Source organism: Eulemur rufifrons, chromosome 15 (genome assembly GCF_041146395.1).
Source record: "Eulemur rufifrons isolate Redbay chromosome 15, OSU_ERuf_1, whole genome shotgun sequence".
Classification (NCBI taxonomy): Eukaryota; Metazoa; Chordata; class Mammalia; order Primates; family Lemuridae; genus Eulemur; species Eulemur rufifrons.
This window is the reverse complement of record NC_090997.1, coordinates 108,376,870-108,395,244: the sequence shown is the minus strand read 5'-3', so window position 1 is coordinate 108,395,244 and position 18,375 is coordinate 108,376,870. Positions and strand designations below refer to the sequence as shown.

At 55.1% G+C, this 18,375-nt stretch overlaps 1 protein-coding gene across 2 annotated transcripts in view; it reads left to right on the top strand.

Moving 5' to 3' along the window:
• Positions 1–4,879, top strand: part of THBS2 (thrombospondin 2) — a 30,190-nt gene extending 25,311 nt beyond the window's left edge. The window contains exons 21-22 of one of the 2 annotated variants that reach the window (XM_069487886.1): positions 869–1,008; positions 2,796–4,879. In XM_069487886.1, the coding sequence (XP_069343987.1) occupies positions 869–1,008; positions 2,796–2,803 (148 nt within the window). In that variant the 3' untranslated portion in view covers positions 2,804–4,879. Of the gene's footprint in view, positions 1–868; positions 1,009–2,763 lie in introns of both variants that reach the window. The other variant, XM_069487885.1, reaches the window with a different exon arrangement.
• Positions 4,880–18,375: the final 13,496 nt, after the last annotated feature.

Below are 18,375 nucleotides of genomic sequence, written 5' to 3'. Positions count from 1 at the left end.
AGTTATTTAAAAAAAGAAAGTCAAAAGGAAGAAAATTAAATTTATCTTGTCAAAATAACTTGGAGGAAGATGAACATCTTTTCTCCTGATGAACACCCTGGGCCTGGGAGAGAAATAGCTGCATTTTTGCAACATTGGCATGTGTTTCATTTGGAGAATGAATTTATATTTATTTTTGATGTTGTAATTGGCTAAATTTAAAACTCATATTTGAATAAAACTTTTACAATTAACAGTCCAACAGAATCATGTGCCCTTGGCATAACAAGTAGGGATTTTTTTTTTTGCAAAGTTAGTAAGAGCCAAGACCTGTCTGGAGTGTGTACAGACGCTGGGGGTGTATGTTTCCCCGGGGGCAGTGAGCAGCGCTGTGCAGACGCCGCGCAGGCTGGAGGCGGGAGGTGATGTCCCACGGAACTCGTCTGTCCACTCACAGACACTTCAGGGCGTCCAGAGCTCCTGCCCAGGGTGTGGAGGACAGAGCTGTCCTGGCCCTGACTCGGCTTCCGTGGTGGGGAGAACTCGGTGCTGGTTCCCAGGAAGTGGGAGGGTCGTCTGACTCCCCCCGAGGGTGACTAGGAAATGCTCCTCACCCTGCCAAGCGGTTCTTTGGCTCCTAAAGTGGAGACTACGCTGAACCCCTTGCCTGGGTGACTGCAAGTGAAGTCACACGTTGCGGCAGTGGCGTGAGTTGCGAGGAGGATGCTTTGGACCGGGGGGTGCTGTGTGACCGGTGGCCAGAGCGTGTGAGGAGGAGCAGCTGCCCCTGGGCAGAGGCTCCAGCTCCCCTGCGTTCACGGCTGGTAGCTGGAGCCATGTCACAGAGCTCACGTTTGCTTTCTCTCTCCTGTTTGAAAACCGTTTTTAGGGTCTTGGTGCATGAGGGAAAGCAGGTCATGGCGGACTCAGGACCAATCTACGATCAGACCTATGCCGGCGGGCGGCTGGGTCTGTTTGTCTTCTCCCAGGAGATGGTCTATTTCTCGGACCTCAAGTACGAGTGCAGAGGTGAGTGTGAGCCCAGCGCTTGGGTGGGAGCCTCGGCACACAGGCGGGAGGGGAGCACGGCATGTGTTTCACTTTTCCTTTCACGGAAGCTGTACATCATGCCATGACTTACAGGGCGGTATATACGTCGGTCATCTGCTTGTTCCTAGCGGATGCTTTGTTGGGTCAGTTTGGGTTGTTTTTTCTTTGTTTTAAATTGTATTTGGATGCCTTTGGTGGGACAGAACTTTCCGATTGTTCAGAGGCTCCCTGAATCCCCTCTGTCCTGCACACTGTACCTTCCTGTGTTGTCTGTACCTCCTGGGCTCCTCAAGGCATTTCAGATTGCTACCCTTGCTAAAAATTGGAGGAAGGAAAAAAGGAAAGGAAGAAAGGAAAGGAAGACAGGGAGGGAAGGAAGGAGGAAAAGGATCCTCTTTAGTTATTTCTCTAGGAGTATATTTGAATCAAAACATTGTAGACCTAGAAGGGAACTTGCATCCCCTCTGGTCTAATCGCATGCCTTCACGTGGACATGAACACATTTCCTTTCTGTAGATGAGGTGAGTAACGCTCAGAGATGCTTCTCAAAAATCACACATAAGGTAAAGAGATGAAAGGAGGACACGAACCTTGCTGGCTTCTGGTGAAGTTTCTTTTCCCTGTGTTAGGTTGGCTTTGGAGACACTGCATGTTTCCATCCATCCATCCACCTGTCCTTCTACCTTTCTGTCCACCTGTCTATTCATGCAGACATCCGTCTGTCCACTCATCCATCTTACCCATCCATTCATTCTTCCTTCCACAATCCGTCCTTCCATCCGTCCACCCATCCCTCCTTCCTTCCTTCCAACCATCCAACCATCCCTCCTTCCTTCCTTCCAGTTATCGAACCATCCAACCATCCACCCATCCATGCATCCTTCCTTCCTTCCTTCCTTCCATCCATCCATCCTTCCTTCCTTCCAACCATCCATCCTTCCTTCCTTCCTTCCATCCATCCATCCTTCCATCCGTCCACCCATCCCTCCTTCCTTCCTTCCAACCATCCAACCATCCATCCTTCCTTCCTTCCAACCATCCATCCTTCCTTCCAGTTATCCAACCATCCATCCCTCCTTCCTTCCTTCCTTTCTTCCAACCATCCATCCTTCCTTCCAACTATCCAACCATCCTTCCTTCCAGTTATCCAACCATCCAACCATCCTTCCTTCCTTCCAACCATCCAACCATCCTTCCTTCCTTCCAACCATCCAACCATCCTTCCTTCCTTCCAGCCATCCATCCTTCCTTCCAGTTATCCAACCATCCAACCATCCTTCCTTCCAACCATCCTTCCTTCCTTCCTCCCAACCATCCCTCCTTCCTTCCTTCCAGCCATCCAACCATCCCTCCTTCCTTCCTTCCAACCATCCAACCATCCTTCCTTCCTTCCTTCCAGCCATCCAACCATCCCTCCTTCCTTCCTTCCAACCATCCAACCATCCTTCCTTCCTTCCTTCCAGCCATCCAACCATCCTTCCTTCCTTCCTTCCTTCCTTCCAACCATCCACCCATCCCTCCTTCCTTCCTTCCAACCATCCAACCATCCATCCTTCCTTCCTCCCAACCATCCTTCCTTCCTTCCAACCATCCAACCATCCTTCCTTCCATGCAGGCAGCCATCCTTCCATGCATCTGTCCATGATCTATCTATGTTATAAATGTCATTTTTAATTCAAATAGTGAAATTTTAGGTTAAAGGTAAAGCAAAATAAAACAAAACCCATGGTGTAGTCATCCTAATCCTGTTTGTTGTTGTTTTTTAGACGTCTAAACAAGATTTGCTGGATTTCAGTGAAGCCCTGCACGTGCTGTGGGACCTGGACCCTGCCGGTCGCCGTGGTCCCTGCAGCTCCCCTCTCGTTAGCAGCCCCTCCTGCCCCTGCCTTAGCTCTGCTGGTTCTGCGCTCCTGCCGCCAACCCAAGCCCACGTGCCTGCAGAGGACACACACCGACAGACCCAGAGATGGACCTCTAGCCCCCCAGGGAGACCACTCTGATGCACGAGACTGTGGAGTGAAAGCTGGGCATGCCATTGCATTGCTTTTCCTTGTTTGTTTAAAAAGAATGACGTTTACATACAAAATGTAATTACTTATATTTATGTGTATATGGAGTTGAAGGGAATCTTGTGCATAAGCCATTGTCATAAATTAAGCATGAAAAATATTGCTAAGCTATTTTCAGTGCTTAAAGTTGTCACTGTTCTTGGATTAGGGCTGTTCTTCGATAACAAATGATCCTGTCAGATCAATTACAAAGAAGCATCAACTCGAATGTGAGGAAATGCCGTACTGAGGAAGAGGTTAGAGAGAATAGTCATGTGAGATGGTGGCCCGATATCAAATGGTGTAAGATATCAAGCAACTAGTTAGAACATAGGAAACAATTGCAAGTTAAACGAGTGCCCCTCCCCCACTCTCTCGTCCGGCATTCGGCAGAGGCAGCTCTGTGACAGAATGATCACCCTTGCAGAACGGGTGTCACGTGGCTCCCTACGGACGTGGCAAAACTTTGTTTAAGTCGCAGTTTAGCAGAGCAAAGTGCTTGCTTGGTTTCGCGCCTTGGCTTTGCTGTGCAAGTTGGCTGCTTGTGCGGCCGCGGCCCTGGGAGGGTGCCTGGCCTGTCGGCGTTTGGTTTCTCGTTCAGATCTCTGTGGCATCCAGAGAACTGCTGGCCCGTTGTCACCCGGCGTTGCGTTCAGATCTCTGGGACTTGGAGGCGCGTCCTTTCCAATCTCTGCTACCAGACGGCAGACCAGCAGGCAACCCGAACAGAGAGTGCACTTTGGCATCTAACTCCTATTCTAGGCTTTGGAAATTATGGAAAAGTTGCTTTTACCTACTTTGGTAACACGTTTCATTAAGGTTCCAGTTATAAATGTTTTGTTAATATTTATTAAATGAATATAGAATGCATCTTCATTCGCCAATAAGTTATTTTCAATATGCCAAGTAACACATATGTAGTATAATTTTAGAAGTAAACATATACCAAGTACAGCACAATATAAAGATACAGTTACGGTAAACTATCTGCCTATCAAACTATAAGGCTTTATAATAAATATTACATTGTCATGTAAAGCATCCTGTAAAATGCAATAGAATAAATAATAGCAAAGAGTTGATAATGGAACCTTAATATATAATGCTGCCAGTGAGTTTGAGTCAATATATTTACTGTTATCTATCTGCTGTGTATAGAATTATTTTTATTTAAATGCTGAAGAAAATCAGCATTTGGTCTTGCCAGACATACCCAGTAATCAGTGACACAGCAACATACACAGTTTGATTCACTCTTTGCTTTCAGTTGCACGATCTTTCTGCAGGAAGAAGTAGTTCGTCCCACTCCGCATACGGGGTTTCAGGAGGGGAGTTTGTCTGACGGGGACAGACGCTTATCCCCTTCCTGTTAATAGTGATCACATTTCTATGTCAGATAGGAAGAACACATAGCTTTGTCTTAATTTACACATTTCACTTTGATAAAATTACTTTTTCTTTTTGGTTTTGTTTTGTTGCACTTCTTAAATTTTTTGTGTGGAACTGTGTTCCGAAGACCAGCAGAGGCTGGGTGACGCCATCACACGTCACAGCTGCGAAGAGCGTGTGGGTTTCTGCCTCGGTGTGTTGGGTCAAACCACGTGACGGTGTGGGAATGCTGATGTGAATATTTAGAATGTAAGATATTTCTTGTAAATTATTTATGTTTTTAAAACAAATTTCTCGTATAGGTTAATGAAACTTCATTTGTTTTGCCAAAAACTGTAAATATTTATTTATTTGTTCACATGGTCAAAATTTCACCACTGAAACCCTGCATTTAGCTACAGCCTCATTTTTATACTTTAAAGGTTAATAACAGGAAATAAATTGTAAAGAGCTTTTCTATAAATGAATCTCTCTCCCTTTTTTAAAAAAGAGTTAGCGGGGTTTCTGTGGGGGGACGGGAGAGAAACCCAGTCGGGAGAGCCGGTGCGTTTGCCCGGGCTGTGCCGGTGCCTGTCGCTGGCCGCGTCCCCCTGCAGCCGCGGGCAGAGGTGGCTCGTGCCCTCGTGGAGAGAGTCGCTGTCCCACCCAGCGCCGGTGCCGTGTGTGACACGGCCCTGCACACCCCTCTGCCCTTCCCGCTGGCGGACGGGGACAGACTTTCCAGGGATTTGGCAAACACGCCTGAAGTGACTCAGCTGCTGGTCGGAGCCGGGCGCTCTCCCCGCCACCCGCAGGCCGCGTCGGAGCCGAGGAAGGGCGCGTGTGACCCACAGCCTCGGCCTCGCCCGAAACACGCACCGCTTGTCACAGGAGGGGAGGGCGGCAGGACGGAAGCTTCTGGACTTCTGCAGCAGGTTCCCCGCTTTTGTGGGATGTCTGAGTGTTATGGTGGAGTCGAACACAGGAGAGTCACGTGAGAGACAGAGACAAAGAGAGACAGTGAGAGAGAGAGAAATTGGAGACAGAACCAGCATATTTGGCTGAAACGGGCTGGCATGAGCGGAGGGTGACGCTCGGAGGGAACAGAAACGGCCATTGGAGGCGTCGGGGTGACGGGGCTGGAACCTTCTCTCTCCTTCACGCTCTGGTCCCCTGCTCGCTGCGTCTGACAGTGACATGACGAGGAACATGCTCTCTGACACCTTCCGGGTGAAATGCGATTGCGTTTGACACACGATTCAGTTAAGAGAAGAAAAACTACCTCAGCGCCCATTTTCGCATTTAATTCAGGGACAAAGGCGCTGGGCTGGGGGTGGCCTTGTTCCCACCTCCTTCCTCTCAGGCTGCTGTTTTACAACTTTTTTCCTTAAAAACAACTTCCATGCATGAACAAAGGTTACCTTTTGTAAGAGGAAAGCTGAGTTTTGCCTGAGAAGCTCAGCACTGGGACACAGACTCCGGGGCTGTCCTCCCCTGGCCGAGCGACCCTGGCTGACCCCGCTCTCGGGAGGCTCAGTTTTCTCTCCTGCGTGGGGGCGACCTCGGGGGCTGCCCACGGGCCACGGTGGCCGCGATTCCTGATACTTCCCTCTCCAGCCCCGCACTGGACTCCTCGTGCCACACTCAGAACTTCCCACCAACTATTATCGGCGCCATACCGGGTTTAGAGAGCCTACCTGCTTTTTCTACGGCCAAAATGGAAAATATTTTTTGTTTGTTTTTAGATCCATTTCAGTTGTGGCCACTTTTGTGTAGCTCATTTTGAATTTTGATTTCCCTTACAGTTTAATAAGCTACAAGTTTTACACATTTTAATGATGCTAAGTTATGAAGGGTTTTTTTTTCCCATAATGTTTTCTATACTTTCTTAGGTTTTTAAATTGAAGCAATCTTCAACATTTTAAATACAGAATTCTTACTCAAGAAAAGCTCCAAACCCAGAAATAGCTATTACATTTCTTGCCAAAACATGACATAAAAATATTTCTTTGAAAAAAATTAGCAAATCATTTGTGGTTCTCTTAATGGCTAGTAAGACTATATCTAGCTTTTACTTGATTATGAAATGGAAAGTTTCAACATTTACTTTAAATAAGTAACGTGAATGTTGTCAGACACCAAGATTCCAAGTTTCCCAGAAAAGCTCAGTGCTGATCCAGGATGGGAAAAACTCGGATTCCGGGGCCGAGCCTGTGGCTACGCTCAAACCCCGGACACCCCGCGTCTGCGCCCGGCCTGGGGGGACGTCACCGCGGGGCGGCCGACGCGGGGCTGTGGCCGGGACCCGCGCACACCGGGGGCCCAGGGGCTTCGGGCGGAGGCGACAGACCGGCTGGGCTCCAGGGCCGGGCAGGCTGGAGACGGGCGACCCCAGCGTGGGCGACCCCAGCGTGTGCTCCACGCCCCGAGGGACCCGCCTTCGTGCGCGAGCGGGCGGGCGCAGGTCGCACGAAGGCAAATGACCCCGCAGCAGGGAACGGCCCCGCGCGGCTGCGGAAACCTCCTCGCCGCAGATAAGGGACCGAAACAGCGACGCGGGACCACGCAGCAGCCCGACCGTCCGCCTGCGCGTTCCGGGCCCTGTCCGGGCGCCCGGCGTGTGGCCGTGGGGACGCAGGCCCGGCCGCCGCCCGCGGGGTCCTGCGGGGAGAAGAGGCCGGAAGGGGCAGAGGCGGCGTCGGGATCCCGGGACCCGCACTTCTCTGGGGACCGGCTCACGGCGCACCGGGAAGAGCCGTGCGGTGGCATCTGAGGGCCTTGCCGGGCGCAGCGTGTCCCACGGAGCCACTGCTGCTGCCCGGGGACGCGTGCGTGCGTCCGTGTTGTCCGTGGAAAGCAGAGCGTGGTCCGACGTGCTGGGAGTGAAACTTGTTAACATATTAGATCCTTTTAAACAATACTTGGGATGCGAACACACAGCATGTAAAAGGTAAATTGATTCCACCTCGCAAAACATTACAACTTTCCGGTTTACAAAGCGAGTCCGTGAAGCCGTGTGGCCCCCCGTCTGCCCCTGGGCCCACCCTCCTCCACCGGGGCCAGCGGAGCTGCCGGCTCTGGCCCAACCGCCGTCCCCACCGCCCGGCCCAGCCTCCCCAGAGCTGGCGCCCCAGGGGCCCCACTCTGGGGGCGGCAGGTGTCCCTGGCCGGGAGGCACAGGCTCCCCGCAACGCAGCACCTAGGGAGACCCCTGACAGCCAACAGGCCGGTGGCCTGCTTCCCTCCCAGTTTTCCGGTGGAAAGGGTGGCCCTGTCCCACGTGTCAGCTGCAGCCTGGAGCCCGGCCCTCTGCCTGTCACACGGTGGTGTCCCTCCCGAGTCCCAGACCCTAGGCTGCCCCATTAAGACCGCGATGCAGTCACCACCCGGATGTTGCCGAGTGCTGGTGCCAGAGTCACAGGAAGGCCAGGTCTCTTCCCTGCATCTCCAGTTGCAGGGGCTGAAGGTCAGAGGGCGTGGGGGCCTCTCTGCGGGACCAGAGGTCCTGGGTGCAGAGCTGGGACTGGAAACCACATCTTCCGGCTCCTAGTGCTCTTTCTGCCACAACAAAAGTGTGAGACGGAAATCCTTCCGCTAAAACAGACAAACGTAAGTGCACAACGTAAAACAGGTATCAGACAAAAGTCTAAAATGCTTGAATCCTTATTTCTTCATGTTTTAACTACCCAGTCTTTCTCTAAATTACTGTTTCTGGCTGGGTGTGGTGGCTCACGCCTGCAGTCCCAGCACTCGGGGAGGCCGACGCAGGAGGATCACTTGAGCTCAGGAGTTTGAGACCAGCCTGAACAAGAGCGAGACCCGTCTCTACAAAAAATAGAAAAATCAGCCGGGCGTGGTGGCACCTGTGGTCCCAGCTGCTCAGGAGGCTGAGGTGAGAGGATCCCCCGAGCCCAGGAGTTGGAGGCTGCAGTGAGCTGTGATCACACCACTGCACTCTACTGGGGCAACAGAGCGAGGCCCTGGCTCAAAAATAAAATAAAATGAATTTTTGGTTTTTTTATATACATTACATTGTCTAAATAGGTGCAAATTCTCTATGACATTATACTGTCTTCATTTCTACTTTCCTGAAAACGAACTAAGGCAGCAAAATACTTTTGTCTGCTTTTGATCTCGCATATGCTGTACTTTCTTCCAGATAGCAGTAGATTAAATGCCGTATATAAATGTTTTACAAGTCATCTGAGATTTAATTAAGTGTTGTTTTTATTTCAAATATGTTACGCTTTGGAATAAAAGAGTGCCTATAAAATATTTGCAGGCTAACGTATTTTCTGGATAAGGGAGCGGCATTTGCTGATATACGCTGTTTCCTCACCCACTGTAAACACGTGCAAACACACACACATTCACACACACACTAGCAGAACACAGCATCAGCACGGAATTTATGAAATCCCCTACACAAGTTTAGAAACTAGATGCCTATCTGTGAATACACTAAAATATCTTTACATTTTGAAAGACCCAAATCACATGAGTAGGTGGGAAGGGAAAATGAGGCTTGCATTTCCAAGAGTACAGAAATGCTAACTAATATGTGGAAAGGGGTTATAAGTCCCAGCTGTTGGAAGCAAGCGGCAATAAACTTAATAGCTTCTTTGGTCCTCGGAGGTTTTCCAGACTTGAGCAAGGACCTAGGACGCGTTGCAGAGAGGAGTTCCTGATCTGCACATATTCAGGTATGGACTTGCTCTTGTACAATGATGTTCAGATTTTGATAAATTGAAAAATTGCTTCCCCATTTCCTCTGCAATTTCTCGTATAGGTAAATTGCACAAAGTACAAGACACAGAGCAAAGAACGGGGGAAGAGTTGATTGTGCAAAAACAATCCTCAGGAAAGGCGATAAGCACACGCTATGCACCTGCATTTATGTGTCGTCTTTTCCTGTTTTTATAACAATGAAGCAGGAACAGATATCATTGATAGGCAAATCATGTGTATAATTCATACATACATGTCACTGACCATTTCATCTCCAGAACGGAGCAAAAAGGCCGTCACTAACACGAACCGTCTCATTACTGGGGACCAGGGAGAAGACTTGCATTTTTCAGCTTAGTTTTCTACAAGCAAAATTCATCTTGTAATTTCAAGGCTATTTTGCTTTGACAAACGCACTCAGATGCTCAGATACTCGTCCACGGCACTGAAGGCCTGTGTGTGGGTCTGTCCCTCCCTAGACAGAACTTCACCAAGGACAGGGACCCCATCTCACACGCATGCGTATGCACAGTGGCAGGAGTGACAACCGCTCCCCTCGCCCTAAGGAAGCCACTGCGGCTGTGAGGACACCCGTGTCCCTGGGTGCCAGGGCCTGAGCCACAGCAGAGGTCCTGGGGGGTCCTTGGGGGGTCCTGGCCTTTGGGGCCCCCCCCCCGCCCACCACAAACAGGATGCTGTGACCTACTTGACTTCAGAGTCCCAAAGCTGGGACATCTGTCCTGAAGGAGGCGCTAGAAGGGTGTCACTGTGCCAAGCATCCCATCGTCTCCATAAAGCAAACGCAAAGACCAGCGTCACCAGTGGTCTCTGAGCTGGTGCCGGGAGCAGGCTGGGAACTGCTGCGCCACACGCTGGCGGCTCCCACGTTTCCCAGACATGAGCTGCTGGAGGGGGAGGGAGGTGGGAGCCTGCGGTTCGCCCTCCAGCGCCGATGCCCCTTGCCTGGCGCAGCGAGCCTTGGCCGCGGGGACAGAGGGGTGCGCAGGCCTGTCCTGCTGCCTCCCGTCGGGAAGCTGCTCGGAGAAGCTGCAGTGGGCGGGAAGAAGGCCCCGGCCCTTGCAGGCGTGTGCAGGGACGTGTCCTGTGTCCCTGTGCCGACGTGTCCCCGGCAATGTCGCGACGCAGACACGTGCTGGATGAGGCGAAGTGCCTGGCAATGAACACACCCAACTCCACCGCCTCGTACCCGGGGCTCAGATGTCGGAGGCGCTGCAGGTGCTGGGGGGCTGCAGAGCCTCACCTGCTCTCATCCCACACCTGGAGGACACGAGGCCGGCGGTGCAGGGAAGCCAGGACACCTGATAGTGTGGCGTGGCTCACGCCGTGACGTGAACTTGAGCCCCTGGCAGGGTGGGCGCGGCCCCACCGCGGCAGTCACGTGGGAGGACCACGGCAGCCACAGCCGTAAAGCAGAGCCAGGAGCTGCCGAGCCAGAGCGGCACCTCGCGCTCACGAGCCGGAGCCCCTCGCGGGACTCAGGGCCGGGACCAGGCTGCTGCGGCTCGGGGGCCCAGGGCTGAGGCCTCTGCTGCCCCCCACAGCCCACCTGGCTGGCGGCACGTCTCAGCCACTCCTGTCCGCACCTGCGCAGGCTGAGCCGACGCACACAGGTAGGTGCACAGGCCCCCACACGTCCATTTCTGGTCACCTGGACGGAGGGAGGCTCATTGTCCCAGAGGCTGCAGAGTTTGTTCTGTCACCTTACTCGTGCCGTGTGTGTGTGTAGAGCGACCTTTCCGACGGCCGGAGAACTCTGGGAAACGTGGAACTTCCATCGGTCTGGCCACGGGCAGGGATTGCGTCCTGTTGTGAGAGGGAACCTCTGGGAAAGGACTTGCGGGTAGGAGCCTCATAAAAGTGAGTTTGCGCCGTGTCCTGCATAGCTGCCACATGGGAGCGACCTGCATTTAACCGTGGGAGCCTCTTGTTTAAAAGTCAAGGTTTATCGTGAATTCTGCCATTGCCAACTCCATGTGACATTGAACTTTTTGAGTAAATGTCTCAAAGGTGATCTTCCTTGGTGCCATGCTTGTTGTCATTTGGGACAGTGAGGTGACCTCCTACAAACCCACCCTCCACTGTTTCCCAGCCCAAGGGGCCCGACGCCCCCAAAACCCCAAGGGGAAAACTGTCGGCCTCCCCAGCCCATCCCCCACCCACGGCCCCCACGCCAGCCGGTTGCCAAGTCTGGTCAGAGCCGGCGGTTTCCTTCCCCCCGGCCCCGAGCAGCACCGGGGTAGGAAGAGCCTGCGGACCCCCTACTCCAAGTGCGCGCACCTGGGAGCTGGGGCCACGTCCCCAACACAAGCTACCGGTTACGCGTCTCACTTCCCGAAAACCCTGCAAACCTCCCTGGCCCTCAGAGCCCTGAGAGCAGCCTCTGACCTCTGACCCCTGGCCAGCTTGCCCTCCGTGGGTGCCGGAGGCGGCCTGAGCAGATGGTCTCCTCTCGGCTCTGGGGGTCCAGAGACGTCTGCTCTGCTCCCTCCTGTGCTGTCTGCGCTGGTGCTCGGGGGTCCCCGTCCCCCAGGCCTTCCTCTCCGCATCCGTGTCACGAAGCCGCGGGAGCGACTGGCCTCGGGCTGGCCAAGGCTGCTGGACGTTCCTCCCAGGACGCGGCAGGGGGACAGCAGCCCGCGCAGGGTGGTCATTCGCGGGGTTCGCGTTTGTAGGCTCCTTTTACTTCCTTCAATCTTCCCTTAAGAGCCTGACTGTGATGGTTAATGCTCGTTTGAGCAAACAGGCAATTAATTAGTTTGGTTTTATCTGGTTGCCAACTATCCGTGGATGCCTGATCTGGCGCAAGCCTGTGCAAGGAGAATTTGCTCCTATTTATACGTAGATCAATCCAGTGAGACGCCAGGCGTTTCGGAACAGCGGGGATTAAGGCGTTTCGGTTGTGGAGCTTGCGCACTTGTAGTTTGGGGCGGCTTTTAAGGCAACTGCAAACATTAATAAATTGCCAAGAGCCTCTCGATAAAAGGCTGTTTCCTGTGTCTGAAGAGCAAACCCTCTTGGGATTAGCATGGCATTCGTGTCAAGACTGGCACTTCTGCAGGTGGACCGGAAGTCCACTCTGGACAGCCAGCGGCCACCACGCCCGGCCGGCCTTCCGCCTGCACCGCTGGGTCCTGTATTCCGCACACGGATGGGTTTGTTCTCGCAACTGTCCTTGAGCAGCTCGTCTGGTCTCAGGGTTTTCAGCTAAAGTTGTCTTTGTGGAATTGTTCCAGTAAATTCTTTATGCAAAAGGGATGGGGGTCAGCTTTGCTTTTTTGTACTTTAAATCATTCTTTCGTCTTTCCCTCCGGTGCCTTTGCTGTAATGCCCGGATAAGTCTCAGTCTCCTACTTCTTGTTGTGAATAAATGTTTGGGTCTAAAGAAGGAAAATGGTTAAGTTTTGCAGATTTGGGGCTATTTTTGTCTCAGAGAGGTCAAATCAGCATGAAATCTTCCGGTGTGACCCGGGCGCTTTGGGTCAGGCTGTGCCGGTTTCCCCGGCACAGTTTATAGTGCACACGCCTTGTCACGGCTGGTCCGCGCTCACGGGTAAAGTCCCGTGAGTTATAGATCTGGGTCTGTTGAGACGCCTGAGGAGGGGGCCCTGGTGTGCGCTCCGTGGTCGTGTTCAACTGAGCTCTCTGTTCTTCATTTACTACTAATCCTCCTCAATCTCGCAGGGGTATTTGGGCAGAATGGTCTTTAGTTAGAAACTGCAGCCGGTTTCTTTCCATCTCACGCTGCTCTCGGCCTGCTGTGTGGCTCAGGTCTGGCCCTGCCCGGGCTGGCTGGGGACGGCGGCGCCCGGTGGGTCACGGGTCAGGCCGGGTCCTCGGCACAGGAGAGGCTGCTCTAGAAGGTGCCAGGCCCACCACGTCCTGCGGGTTTTACGCTCTTGTTGGCGACACTCTGGCAGGCAGCTGTCCATTTACTGATGAACGTCTGCGGCGGGGCCGAGAGGAGCGTGTCACCCCAGGGCTGTGTGTGCTGAGAACATGTTACAGCCACTGTCGTGGTTTGTTTTTATTTTCGCTGTAGCAGTTTATGGCTCAGTTAAGGTTTAACTGTATTTGTACATAATCTTAAGCCCACTCTGCGCTGGGTTTTATTGATCCGTGTTAAACGCATGACTGCGGTTACTGAGGCCACGGAAAACCCAGAGCTCAGGGAGACTCCACTCACTGCCGACCCCGTGTCACCGCTGTCTCCCCGGCACAGGGCTGAGCAGGGCGCCGCGAGGGCTGATCGGTGCGCTGGACGCCCGGCCTGCGGGTCTTCCGTTGACCTGTGAGACTGACGGGAAGGGGACTCTCTTGTGGGGACTCTGACGAGAGCTAATGACAAGCTGGGGTCGCACGGACTCTTCCTGGCCTTTGCAGCGTCTTGCTTTGCAAATTAAACTACGTCAAGTTGCACTTGGAGAGTTTCCTCTTGAGGAAAAATAGCTACGTTGTAAGTGCCACGTTAGTATTGGGGGCTTTTTTAGTAATTATACTAAGAAATAAAAGAAGTTTTAGCCTAAAAAGCCTAATTTTGAGTGAAGTTTTCTGGCAAAGCAGATGTGGTTTGCACAGGCCCAGCCCTGACGTCGTGGCTGAGCACCGGCCTTGGTGAAAGAGGGACCTGGGCCGGGCCACTGTCACCGCCAGCTGTGCTGCGCCCGGGAGCCAGTGTGGGCGCCGCTGGCCCTGCTGGGGCTGAGTCTCCGCCTGCCCGAGTGGCCGGCCCTCCCGCCTTCCGGGCCGTGGCCACAGTCGCTGGCAGATGCCGCGCGGGGAGCCGGCCCTGATGGACGACCAGAGGTTGATCCTGGGCCACCAGCAGCCCCCCCGTGAAGTCCAGGGGTCCCCCCGCCGCCCAGCAGGCACAGCGACTGGTGCAGCCTCCTTGGTGGAGCTTCGGGAGTGAGGGACGGTGGTCTGGGGCCCGGCCACGGCACGCTCGGCTGGGCCAGCATCTCGGCACCGTTTGCTTTGGCGACAGAGAATTGGTGGGAACTGCCTGTGGCAGGAGCAAACATGTGGGCATGGCCCCACAGAGGCGCGGTGGCACTCCCGGTGGATCGGGAACCCTGATACCCGGAGAAGGGAAGGAAGGAAAAATGCCGTCTCCTGCCTGGTCAGGCCTTGGCCGGAAGCATCCACTGGCTGCTTTCCCCATCGCGTGGCCGGAAGTCCTTGGAGGACCCGTCCGAAGGCTCCAGCTGCGGGCGTGGGCTGCGCGCCCCGTCCTGCATCCGAAGCTGTTTCTCCTGAACGACATCCCAGAGCATTAATGGTGAGGGCTTGAAAACCACCTGTGCAATTTCTCCAGAACGGCTTTGGGGGCTGCATTTCACTCGACCCCGCTGTTTCCACGGAGTGTCTGCATTTCGGGCGCATCTGCCAGCAGGAGGTCACCCTGCACACCGTGTTGCTGAGTGTTCCCCTCTGTGTTGCTGCTGGCTCCTCTTCTCTGGGGCTTCGGGGGGTCTGACATGCAGGGGGGGTTTGGGCAGCGAGGCCCTGGGACCCCCCGGGCGGCAGAGCAGGAACCGGAGTGGTGGAGGGCAGGGAGGATGGGTGTGGGGTGGGCGGTGCGCAGGGGTAGGGACAGGCATGTTTGTCACCGAAAAGAGGGGCAGGGACAGGGCAGGGAGCTTGGGAAATTCACTGTGCAGAGTCAGCTGACGGACAGAGCGAGAGAATTTGGGTCCCGCATCATCAAATCCCTTCTCGGAGCACGTCTGACGCGACAGACGCAGCGTGGGCCAGAATTCGGAGCACTGCGCTCGTGTGGCTCCCGGCGTGACCGCCACGTCAGGTTCACAGATGGGTAAACCGAGGCGCCAAGTGGGTGATGAGTGTGTGAGGGTCCCCCTGCTGGTGACTCGCGGGGCCTGGACTCGACCTCAGGAGCTCTCCAGGGCCGGTGACCCTCCCGCTGTGCTAGGCCAGCTCCAAAGACCAAACATACAGGTGATTCTCATAAAAGAAAAGTAAATAATCTATGTTTATTGTCCATCATGAATAAAATGTGAAGTTTCGAGAGACACAGAGCGCTGAGGAGAACTGGAGCCAGAAGGGGAGACCCTCCGGCGCCTGCGCCCTGGGCTCCCACGGACCTGCCGCGTGGCCACGGGCAGGGACTGCAGACGGGGAACCAGGGCCCCCGGCTTGGGGCTGCACTTTCCGTGGTCCGCGCCTTTATTTTCAGAAACTGCCGAGGTAGATACTTGGGAAGAGCCTGTCTGTCTTCAGGGAGGCAGCCGTGGTGCTCAGGGTGAGGAGATTTGAGTCTGGGGTGGACGCAGCCGCCCACGTGTAAACCGTCCTCAGAGACTTGCGACCTCCCCGGCACCCGGGTCCCCTCGTCCACCGCGTGGCGCGAGTTGTCCTCCCGCAGAGGTGGCAGCGCCCAGTGAGGCCGCCGCACGGAAGTGTTTGCTGACCTCACGTGGCCGAGCGACAGCTAAATCCGCGCACTAATCACAACTGCTTTTAAAGAAGGTGCATAAAAATAATGCAGTCATTAGTCTTCACTGAATACTTATTTTTTTATCCAAAGGGAGAAATGTTTTTTAAGTATCAGGAAAGGTCACAGATGTGGTCTGGAAAACAAATGGCAAGATGATGTATTTTCAGGAGATTATAAAATAATTTGAGCTTTTAAAATAAAAAGTACAGGCGTGAGCCTAAGAGTATAATTTGGCCAGACAAAATTGCTGGGGGTTTTGCCTATTCTGAACTCATTTTGCAACATAAAACCAGCTTCTCTTTCCACTTTCCCTGCCCTCCCTTAAGGCGGGAGGGTGGTGAGGCGGCCACGGCGGCTTGCCCGGGCTGACCCCGCGGGAGGTCGCGCCCCTGGGGCTTCCCGTGGGCCTGGGAGCTCCCATGGGGGCCGGGACTCGCAGCGCCAGCCCTGCGGGCAGCTCAGGACACCCTAGTCCGGTGTCTGGCCACACGGCCGACGTCAGGTGCTCCCGTTCCGAACAGCTCTTGCTCCTGGACTCTTCCACCCAGATCCCCACAAAGCAAGACCTTGGCTTGGAAATACGACCTTCAACCTCACAGTGCCTCGACCTTTCGTTCTCCTGACCCTCGCTCTCCAACGCCTGGCAGCTGGGCTGCGTGTCGTGTCCCTGCGTCCCCACCACCTGCGACGCCTGACCTCTGCATGTGACCCACGTCCACCCGTGTTCCTACGAAATCTGGTCTCTGCAACTTCGCTCCTCGGGGCTCCACGTGGCGGCTGCGAGAGGGGAGAAACCAGGTGCATCCAAGGCCCGAATCCGCAGTCAGGATCTTCCCGTGACTTGTACACGATACGGGAACAAAAGCAGAATCCTGCCCCCCAGCTGAGTGAACGGACCCCTCTTGGCCAAGGGGACCCCAGAAACGCCTTAAGCTGCCTTGAGGAGGAGGGAGGCCAGACAGGCCTCGTCATCCGCCTCGCTTTTGGGGTCACTCTGTCTAACTAGATGCAGGGTCATCCACAGGCCTGAGGCCACACAGGACACAGGTTAGGCCACGCCTGCAGGCCACCAGTCACTCCACAGATCACGCCAGCCGGTGCCGTCCCTGGCTTGTCTCAGACCGACAGATGTCCTTGTCTCAGCGCAGGCCCGTCCGCGCCGTTCGACAAGCCTTCAACCCCCAACCACCCGCAAACCAAAGGGCCGTTAGCTCACCGAGGGCCCGCAGTACCCTGCTCCCAGGGGTCCTGTCCCTGGGGCCAAGCCGCTGTCCCCTTCCATGTCCCGACTTGTGGCTTCACCTGCAGTTCTGTCTCCGCGAATGTGTGAAGCTGAGCTGTGACCCGGTTGCCATGGCACCTCTCAGGGCATCTTGGGGGCTCGTGCCCACTGTCAGCCACACGCTGAGCGCGGAATAAACCTCTTCAAATTATTTCACAAAGTTTATTTTGTTCATTAACAAATGTACACTAAAATCTGAAAAGAATTGTCCAAGAACACCAGTGACCTCTCAGAGATCAAACGCACTGACGTTTCTCAAGCCGCCTCGTCCTGAGTCACCTGCCGAGGTGGCACTGCGGTGACTCCGGCTTCCCTGCACTGTCCCCTCCTGGCACGTGGCAGCTGTCCTGGTTCCTGTCCTCTGTGGCTGCCGTGCCGCAGACGGTGCCCACGCGCCGCTGTTGAGTGTTGACCTCCTGCCCCTGAACGCTCGTTCTCGGTCACTGACAGCAACATCCGCACAGAAGGCGTCAGCCGCTGTCCACGGACGTCACCTCCCGGACAGACCTCCGTCCCTCTCTGTAGCTCGTCTCGGGCTGCCGCGAGACGCCTGGATCCGGCAGGTGTCGGCCCCTCACGCTCGGCACCGCTCGGGGGGAATGTCCCCTCCCTCTCCGTGTGCCCGCGTCTCAGGCCAGCCCCTCCCTGTGCTGGACTCAGGCGCTCGCTGGGCGGGACGTGCCCCCTCCGTCCCCGTGCGAGGACGGTGCCCGGGAGGTTTCGCCAGCTCACGGTTCTGCCGCGGCCGCGGCTCTGTGCGTCTGTCTCAGGGGCAGCAGCTGCTACGTGAACACGGAAATGGAGATTTCGGCCTCACTGTGCTCTCAGAGCAAGAACACGTCACTGGAAACCTTGTCGGACGCAAAGTGCTCGGCGGCATTAACCTCACGCAGGGGCACCTTTCCCGTCCCGCTGCGGTCCCCAGCCCAGGTGCTTCTGGGTGACCCTGCGGCCCTGGCGGCTGGGCTCACACGTGGCCTCGCAGAGCAGCTCTTAGTGCCGCTGCACCGGGCTGGAGACGGCAGGGTCCGTCCTCGGACGTCACGCGCGCCCAGGCCTCACCGCGGGGTCTGCGGGCCACAGCCCCGGCTCTGGCCCCGGCCGCGTCTGTCCAGGGCCTTCCTGTGCTGGGCACGGCCGCGGCTCCGAGCGTGTGCGGGGGGCACGGGGAGGGGCCGCGCCGCAGACACCGGTGCCCACATACGTGTGCCATGGGCACGTCCTCCCACGGGCCCCGCCCCTCCGCGTGTCCGTCCCCAGCGCTTGGCTCCTGTCCACGTCACACCAGCCCCTGCAGCCTGCGGCACTGAGATGCCGTCTGCATTCAGGCCGCCTTTAAAGCCCTGTGGAGCCCACGTCCTGCTCCCTGAGCGAGCGAGGGGGACCCGCCGCTCAGCGCTGTCCCCGTCACCAGCAGCAGAGCACTCGGGGCACACTTTTCT